Source organism: Elephas maximus, chromosome 8, assembly GCF_024166365.1.
Source record: "Elephas maximus indicus isolate mEleMax1 chromosome 8, mEleMax1 primary haplotype, whole genome shotgun sequence".
Lineage (NCBI taxonomy): Eukaryota > Metazoa > Chordata > Mammalia > Proboscidea > Elephantidae > Elephas > Elephas maximus.
This window is the reverse complement of record NC_064826.1, coordinates 73,373,992-73,383,666: the sequence shown is the minus strand read 5'-3', so window position 1 is coordinate 73,383,666 and position 9,675 is coordinate 73,373,992. Positions and strand designations below refer to the sequence as shown.

At 41.5% G+C, this 9,675-nt stretch overlaps 1 protein-coding gene across 4 annotated transcripts; it reads right to left on the bottom strand.

Moving 5' to 3' along the window:
- Window positions 1-5,287: 5,287 nt before the first annotated feature.
- Window positions 5,288-8,067, bottom strand: ARL4A (ADP ribosylation factor like GTPase 4A). 4 transcript variants are annotated; one of them, XM_049893948.1, is made up of 2 exons: window positions 7,635-8,067; window positions 5,288-6,496 (listed from the first exon to the last, which is right to left on the bottom strand). In XM_049893948.1, the coding sequence occupies exon 2, from the start codon at window positions 6,405-6,407 to the stop codon at window positions 5,805-5,807; it is 603 nt and encodes a 200-aa protein (XP_049749905.1). In that variant the 5' UTR covers window positions 6,408-6,496; window positions 7,635-8,067; the 3' UTR covers window positions 5,288-5,804. The 4 variants fall into 4 exon arrangements, with proteins under 4 accessions (XP_049749905.1, XP_049749904.1, XP_049749903.1 ...); XM_049893947.1 differs by having other exon boundaries at window positions 5,288-6,493; XM_049893946.1 differs by lacking the exon at window positions 7,635-8,067 and adding an exon at window positions 6,931-7,243.
- Between the last annotated feature and the right edge of the window lie 1,608 nt (window positions 8,068-9,675).

Sequence of the window (9,675 nt, the reverse complement as noted above, 5' to 3'; positions counted from 1 at the left end):
CATCTTTCTCCTGTGGAGCAACTGGTGGGTTTGAACAACTGACCTTTAGGTTAGCAGCTAAGTGCCTAACCACTGCACCACCAGGGCTCCTTAAGTACACTCTCCATGAATTTTGAGTTGTTCCAATTCTGTGGGTTAAAGAACCAACAGGGACAGTGACAGCCAGCAGGTGCCAGCGTCTGCCTTTTCAGCAGTCTGAAAGAAGGTGTCCTTCTAACTTGTGAGCTCCGACCCAGCTCCAGGTGGCTGGGATCAGAGAGAGAATGTGCCCCGTTGAATGGCTGGTAGCGAGGATGAAGAAGTGGGAAGGTGAGGACTGGATACATTTCCACACTTTGGGAATTGGATTCAGGCTGATCCATTCAGTTAGCAATGAAGGTGGACTTTGTTCGCTGTGCCCCTTATTTAGTGCAACTTTTGCGAACACAGACTGGACCTATCCCCAGAGCTTGTTTCTTAGGTCTGGGGCAGAGCTTGAGTATTTGCATTTCTAACAAGTCCCCAGGTAATTCTGATGCTTTTGGTCCAGGGATCACACATCGAGAAACATTGTGTTAATTAACCTATACCAGTGGCAATCATTTATAATTAATAATTAAGTATATATTTGTCATGGATTGAATTGTGTCCCTTCAAAATACCTGTCCACTCAGCTAGGCCACAATTCCCAGTATTGTGTGATTGTCTACCACTTTGTCATCTGATGTGATTTTCCTATGTGTTGTAAATCCCCTATGATGTTAATGAAGCAGGACTCAATCTGCAACATTAGGTTGTGTTTTAAGCCAATCTCTTTTGACATATAAAAGGCTCGAGCAGAGAGACATGAGGATCTCATATCAGCAAGAAAGAAGCACCAGGAGCACAGCATGTCCTTTGGACCCAGGGTCCCTGTGCTAAGAAGCTCCTCAACCAAGGGAAGATTGATGACAGACAGAAAGTCTTCCCCCTGGAGCTGGCACCCTGAATTCAGACTTCTAGCCTACGACTGTGAGAGGATAAATTTGTTAAAGCCATCCACTTGTGGTATTTCTGTTAGAGCAGCACTAGACAACTAAGACAACATCTAATGTGTTCAGCTGCCACTCAAAAGTCTGGGGGTTCAAGACTACCCAAAGAGGCCTGGTGATCTATTTCCAAAAAATCAGCCATTGAGAACCCTATGGAATAGAGTTCTACTCTGAATCACATGGGGTTGCCCTGAGTTGGAACCGACTCAACTGCAGCCAGTTAATCTGCATTACCTGATTGAGTCTTCAAGCAGGAAGGAAATGCTGAGGGACAAAGCTCTAGGTAATACTTGTGTTTTGACATTCTTCAATTTCTTCCTTATTACAGAGCTAGGGAAGAGAGGACCCAACGAAGAAAGGATGGATTTATTTTGATTAATAACCCAGAATTTTCAACTTACCTGGTTTATAACCAATCTTGCCTAAGATACCTAATCCCCTACAGGCAGGGGCATTGGTTCTACAGTAGCATTCACACTTCCCATGTGGGAGACCTGGGTTTGATTTCAGCCCATGCAACTCATGCCATCACGCACCTGTCAGTGGAGGCTTGCGTGTTGCTATGATGTTGAACAGGTTTCAGTGGTGCTTCCAGACTAAGACAGACTAGGAAGAAAGGCCTGGCAATTTATTTTCAAAAATCAGTCAGTGAGAACAGTATGAATCACAATAGTACAATAGTTCCATTGTGCAGGGGGTCACTATGAGTCATGGAGCTACTCAATGGCAGCTAACAGACTTTCCCAAATTCCACCAAGTTGCCGTTTCATGCCATGCTATATAAACACTATGAAAAAAAATCAAGAGTTTTTTCTGTCATCTTACTATGCTTACTATGTGTCAGGCACTCTGCTAGAAATCATACTTTCCTTAATCCTTTCAATCAATTTTAAGGATTTATAGACATAATCCTCAGGTTACAAGTGAAGAAACTACGGCTGAGAGTAGCTGAATAAATTACCCAGGATGAAACTAGTTAAGTGGTGGATCCAGGATTCAAATCTGGGCTTGCATGCCATTAACAACGATACTGTTCTGTTCTTTAAAACATATTGATTCATACATGCTAATGATATCTACCATTTATTGAGCTCTTACATACCTGGAGCCTTGGTGGTGGTGTGGTGAAGAGCTCGCCTGCTAACCAAAAGGTCAGCAGTTCTAATTCACCAGCCGCTCCTTGGAAACCCTATGGGGCTGTTTTCTCATATAGGGTCTACTTTGACTTGGAAATGACTTGACAGCAGTGGGTTTTTGGTTTTCTCGGTTTTATTATTATATGAGTTGGAATCAACTCAACAGCAATGGATTAAGGGCTTTAAGTGCTGAATAGTTTATACACATTATTTCATTCAATCCTCTCAAAATTCTCTATGACAGTTTTAATCTTACCAGGAGGGCATTCACAGTCTGAGACGTTTCAAGTTAACTTACCAAAAGGTCACCTGTGTAACAGCAGAAGAGCCGGGATTTGAACCCTGATCGAACTCCAAAGCTCATGCTCTTTTCAGCCAGTGTATTGGACATCCTTATAAATGAACCTTCTATATAGATATCCCTACATTTCTAACTTGCACGAACAGGATCTGATATATATTCTAACAGTGGTTTATTGAAACCATTATCTCTGATTTTCAAACATTTTTACATTAACTTTACGATTATTAGCTTGGCATACTACTGTTCCACATTAAGCTTTAATTTACTCACTCCAGACATTTCCACATAATTTGCAACTAAATCTGGTTGCCCTCAATCTTCTCTTAGCTGATTCTTTGAAACATTTATTGTTCTGCTAAATTTAATTGGGTTGGACTTAAAATTACAATCTCAAACGATTGTATACTTGAGACTTTAAGTTTTATTACCTAAATGCTGAGTTTTCCATCATCTAAAGTTTTAAGGAACATACTGTATTTTTGTTATTATCACTGACGAAAATTGTTAGTGTTGACAATGTTGTATTGAATAGAACCTTGAAACACTCTACTACCAAAGACCTCTTTTGAAGTCAACATGAATAATTTAATGAAAACACCCTTCTAGTGTCAAATACCTTGTAAAAACAAAAATATTCTAAGTCTATGCCTTTCCCTATATTCATAAACCATCATTCATTAATATTAATTATCTCTGTATATACATTTATACTAATCACTTTGTGGCTTTCAATTAGGATTTAGGTTCATTTTTACATGTTTAATTCTTAGTGAACCTATGCTGGAAACTTAAAAGTATACAACTTTTTTTTCCCCCTAAATGTTATAATTTGTTTTAGAACAACTCTGGACATTTAACTTTTCATTAAACCTTTTAAAATACCAAGTATTTTTTTAAATTTTGTTCTTTGATAGTAAATTTGAATTAATATTTAGTATTAAACCAAGGAACATCAAATATAAAAAAAATTTCAAAAATATACTTTAGGAAAAAAAGGTACATTTTAAACAACAGAAAACTAGTACAAAAGCACTTTCTAAACTCTTCAGGACTTACCCTGAGACCCCCCCCCAATCTTACTATCTTCTGGGATGAATAGCTACAATAGATGGTAAGGAACTTGAATTTGGCAAACTGAAAAATCTTAAAGACTTTTCAACAATAAAGTTGAAAATGTATCTTAGAAATAAAAACTAATATATTGTTCATGCCATTTTCATTCACTAAATATGAAAAATTTAGCATGGATTTGCTTATCAAATTCTTAGGCTAGAAAATAATGGTCTATACCCTTAAATTACCAAGAGATAGTTAAAACAACACTATTTTATACAGGAAGTATATGGAAAGTCCAGGCAGGCTGAAAATTTAAATTGACTCAAAGTTTTTTTTTTTTTTTTTTTTCAAGCAAGCTTTATTAACCTTTCATGAGTTTAGCTGGTCATGTTTAGAGTATATACCACGATTTCAGTATTAATGAAGGGTTAAAAAAAAAAAAAGTCCTCCCAGAAGATAGCTTTCAGTGCCTCTGTCACACAGGAGCAGATGAACCCAACTACTATAGAACTTATATAACCCAGCTGTCAAAGTTGTTTTCACATATTTAATTAAAAGCTTAAGCAAAAATGGAAGTACATGAAAACTCAAACACTGTTCTCCTAGTGCCTCAAGTAGAGTTTATTGGTAGTTAGGTTATCCACATTCCTAGAAATATAAACATTCTAAGTGACTGTCACTAGTGCAGGTACATTTAACATATGAAAGCTCCACAGGAAGCTACTTCATTTTGTGTGTAACAAGAATCGAGGTTCCAAAAACTCAGCTGTGCCACTAAAGAAAAATGAAATAAACCAAAACTAGAAACCAAAACCAAACCTAGCAAAGTGCATTTCTTTTGGTTATCTTCGGAACAAACAGCTGTTGGCTTTACACATAGAAATAGAAAAATTTATTAATATGTGGAATTACATTGGAAGTAACATATGGAATACAATGGAAGTCTTTGCCTATTGACAAAACATTTGGTAAAGGTGTTTCCTTGTAATAATTTATTCCAATGTAAACAGCACCAGCGAATTTTCATAGAACAGAGCTTTGTTATTTTCCCCTTCATTTTCTATAATTGAAGTTCTTATCTGCAGTATTGAACCACTTCTTCCTTCCTTATAATCAGGAGCGGACTGCCCATATAACACTGTTCAGCTTGTAAACAAAAAACTAAAGCTTAGCGCACATATGACATTTTTTACATTTTCACTCCACAGTGCATCAGGTGGTGTTTATAAAGCTTTTGCTCCTCCCAAAACACTACAAAAATATGATGTGAAAAACCACATCTGTGTTCAGCTAGCAAATATTAATAGAATATTTTTTAATATTTTAGAGACCATTTATCACAATTACATCCTTTTGACTGAATTCATCAATTACTTTCTTTATAAATCCAAAAACGTATCCAAGCATACGCATCTACATGCCCAAATTTACTATATAAAAGAGTCAAGTAAATAATTTTAGGTTATTCAAGTGAAAGTGCTTCTGACAGCACACTATTTCTACAATATACCTAAACCCCAAAAAAGGTGTTCTAAATCTGACCATGTAAAAGATGCATAGTTATTTCTAAAAAGTAAGACTACACACCAAAACATGCTTTGTCAGGAAAACTAATCCATGCACTTGAATATGCCCCCAAATGCCTTCATTTGATTATTTTAAGTTCAGACCAACTTAAATATTGTCTAGAATTCAGACATAGCATTGAATTGTTTGATTTCAGAAACTGATAAAAATAATTCGGTCAAAATCTAAAAAAGCAAACACTTTGTTCTTACATCAAAAAAAAAAAAGGGCCAAATGGGCAAACTTGACCCACATAACTGTTTATATTAATCTATCTTAACATTTCCATTCGTTAGCATTTCATCTTAACTTAAAAAGCCTTCTATGCAAAGTCCCTGCAAAAGATTCCCCCAAAAAGATGTAAGCACAACACTAGGTAGACACTCTTCAAAGTTTTATTTCACTAACTTCAGGTCAAATTTCCACAACTGTTTTCCTGGTCAATTTACTATCCTTGCTTGGCTTTCAAAAAATGGTAGTACCAAAAGATGGCGGGGGGGGGGGGGGCGGGCCGGGGGAGGTGCAGGGAGTGCAGAAGAGACCACTTTAAGGAGCACTGCGTTTACTCATCTTCCACAAGGCAACAGAGTTGGGCATCTGATTGTTCAACAAAACAAAAATGCGACAGCATCCAGGAGGGCAGGCAGGCAATCCAGGCTGTAGACACTCTTCCATTTGTCAAAATCAGACCAAAGAAAACCTACTCCACACAGATATAAAAGGTATTACTATTCATCTTTTCTTTTTCTGTTGCCGCAACATTTTTCTTCTTTTAATTATCATATCATGTAACTTCTCAAGTCCTTCCTTTAGTCCATCTCCTATGATTGCACAGGTAGGCTGCAAATGCCAAGGAGTTGATGAGCTCAGTTCACCCATTGCTAACAATTTCTCAATTTCCGAGAGAGACAATGAGTTCCTGAGGTCTTGTTTGTTAGCAACTATAAGTACAGGGACTCCTTGATTCTCTGATATCCTAGTTATTTTGTGAAGTTCAGTTTTGGCTTCTTCCATCCTTTCAACATCAACAGAGTCCACAACAAACACAATGCCATCTGTGCATCTGGTATATGATTTCCACAGGGGCCTTAATTTCTCCTGACCACCTACATCCCAAAAGTGAAAAGTGACTGTTTTAGAATTTCCCAAGGTTACCTTAATTTTCTCTGTGTTAAATCCTTTGGTAGGCACGGTATTTACAAATTCATTGAACTGCAGCCTGTATAATACAGTTGTCTTTCCAGCACAGTCCAAACCCAGAATAACAATGTGGAAGGACTGAAATGAAGGCAAGCTGGACAGGATAGAATTCTGGTCTGACAGTCCATTCCCCATTTCCAGTAGCAAATAAGTATCCCAAGTTGAAACGATTTCTTCGTAAGGCTTTTGAATTTCTCTTCCTAGGTGATTCAGCTACAACACTGCTGGGGGAACGTGAAGGAGGGGAATGAATAAGTTATTTTTGTGAAATAACGCACTATAACTGTTTTTCTCAATTTCTGATAAGCAACACGGGGAACCTGATGGATAAAACTTGCTTTAGTCAACAAACTTAGATATGAAACGCAGGCAATCTTTAAGACAAACGACAAAATAACTGATGGGAATTCTTTAAGACTCACTTAAATTACAGTAATAAGTACTTTTCATACTCCCCTGGGTCCCCAAACTCAATGACCTCATTCCGGAGACAACCCTGTCACCAGTATCTGGTCCAAGTCGCCGTAACCACAGAAGTACCTCTTCTGGCAGAAAACTCATAATATACAATCTTGGGGATCTAATTCCACATGTTCAAAGGATAACCAAGGTCACTATTACTCCCTCCCGCGACCCAAAAATATAACAACGCTCTCACCTCCTGAATTGGAGTCTGTGTCCAAACGAGTAAGCATTGGCTGGCAGGAAGGCGTTACTACACGGGTGGAAAGCACCCCATGCCCGCTCGGCTTAGCTCTCCACACAGCTCTGGCAATCGCTGCACTAGAAACCTTGGACTGAGACTCCGACCACGCCCACTCATCGCAGCCCACCCATGATCCCAAATCCCATTGGTCAGTCCAACCAGAATGTCCACACAACTCCCGCCCCGGCGCCCTAATTGGCCAGCTTAACTGTCGCTCTCCCAGCTGCGAAGCCCGGCTATCTCGCGGTCCACAGGCACCACCTGTTGCCCTCAAGTTAGAAAACAGGGCTCCCGTGGAGGAAGCCTAGCGGCCCCTGCACGATGACAGACAGCTTCGGGAGCTCAGGTCGCCGCCAGTCCGCCCGCTCCGCCCTCCCGGGCGCACCTGCAGCGCGGCCGACAGACGCCGCGCCGCGGTTCTCACATCCGGGGCCCACGGTCACTGCCGGCGCGTTAACTCTTTGTCTGCTGGCCGGAGGGCGCTCACTGCGGCCGCGCCGGCTCTTCAGGCGTGAACGATGTGGCCTGTGGCACCCACCACGGTAGGCCCACCCTTTCCACAGCTGGACCCCTTCACCGCGCTCCTCGGCACCCAGCCGGCTCTGCTCCCTCGGCAGGGCGTGGCCACCACAGCTGCTAGTCCCGCTGCGACTCACCTGACTGACCGTCCTTCCCCAGTCCTGAACAAATGTCGCTCCCAGCCACTTAAGAGGCGCGCTGTTATCTGCCCTCGGGCACCAGCGAAGCCGGACGGTGGTAGAGGAAGAGATGCCGCTTCCAGGGGCGCCGAGGGGGGCGCCGTGCCAGGCCGCTCTAACGGTGCTCGCCTGTAGCTCCCCGCGCCTGCCGCGGGTCCGCCCCTTTCCCGCGCGTCACCCCCGCGCGGGCCAGTAGGGGGCGCGCGGAAGCCAGGTCTCCTAGCAACGCAAAAACAAGGTCACTTTCGAACCGACCTCGAGCTGGCGGCAGGCGAGGGCGGGTGGGGCTTCCGGCCTCAGACCCGGAGCGGTTGCAGTAGCCAGAGATTTTAGCAGCTGGCAGTTAGCCTCGGGCAGGCCCCACCCTGCAGCGCTTCTGTTCAGGGCACTGTTGGACGTCTTCAGGGCGGCGGCCTCGTGACGCAGGGTCAGGGAATCCAGCGGACGCCGGACGGGCGGGCCCCTTATATAATGGGGTGACGTGGACTTGCCTCTGTGGCAGCGCTGAGCAACCTAGGCAGGACAGGTGCCTGTAAGGCGCCTTCCTTTTGCAAAGCAAATTAACAATCTGCCTCCCACATGATCCTGGCAGCATCCCCGAGAGGTGGCGACAGGTAGAAATGTCCCAGTTTTATAGATAAGGAGATACACTTTGAAAGTTTAAATAGTTGTTCCTAATGACCCAAGGAAAATTAATGGTGGCTCTGAAACTAAGATCTAGTGGTAAACTGAAGTCTACTGGTCATTAAATGCATAATACTTTCTATTGGATGATTCTGATTCTAAATGTAATTGTGTCCATTCACTAATATTCATTGGACACAATAGGCACAATTCTGTGTGCCCGAGGATAGAATGATGAGCAAAACAGACACTGTCTCTGCTCTTGTGGAATGATAGAATCTCCTGGAAGAAAAGTGAAAGTAACCAAATTGTCACATGAATAAATTTAATTTCAAAATGTGATCAGTGGTAATTGCAGGGTGCTTTTTTATTGAGTTGGAATCGACTCGACAGCAGTGAGTTTTTTGGTTTACAACAACATGGAACCTTGGTGGCACGGGGTTAAGAGCCCTGGCTGGCGCTAGCCAAAAGGTCGGCAGTTCAAATCCACAAGTCACTATTTGGAAACCGTATGAGGCAACTCTACTCTGTCCTATAGGGTTACTATAAGTCGGAATCTACTAGCCAGCAACAGGTTTGGTTTTGGGTTTGGTGTGACAGCGTAGAAGAGGGATACTGACTTGACATTCTCAGAAAGCTTCAATGAGCAACATCTTTTTGATGGAGGCTTAAGAGGTTGTGACTTGGAAGAATCCAACATAGTACATCTTTTTGAAGGGGTTGGGTAATTCTTTTTTAATATGGGATCGAAATCTTCTAAAGAAACTTCCTAACTTTTCTCAAAAGCACTATTCCAGTGATATTTACCATATTTTTCCCTAGGTGATGCAAATGGGTAACATGCTGGCTGCTAATCAAAAGGTTCCTGGTTTGAACCCACCCAGCAGCTCTGCTGGAGAAAGACCTGCCCATCTGCTCCCATAAAGATTAAAGCCTAGGAAACCCTATGGGGCAGTTCTCCTCTTTCACATGGGGTCACTATGAGCTGAAACCCACTCAATGGCACCTAACAAGTCTTGCTTAAATCATGAGATTTTATTAGCCCTTTATAGTAATCAGCAAGTAAATGGTAAGGGACTTAGTTCAATGACTGGTAGCACTTTCTTGGGAACTTTATGGTGCTTCTTAAACTGGAAAAAGTTGCCAATTCTCCAAAAATCAAGAATTTAAAGCAAGAAAATTCCATGAAAAACAGCCATTTTTTTTTTTTTTTTTTTTTTTTACAATAGCTTTGAAATCAGATATACCCTTCCCATAGTCCTCACAAAGGTACAATTCTGCATAGTGTTTCCTGGAGCATAAAAAATCCGATATAAAAATACTGAGAGCCTCTGACCTTGTGGAATCAATTTTATTTAATTGATCTTTAATGTTA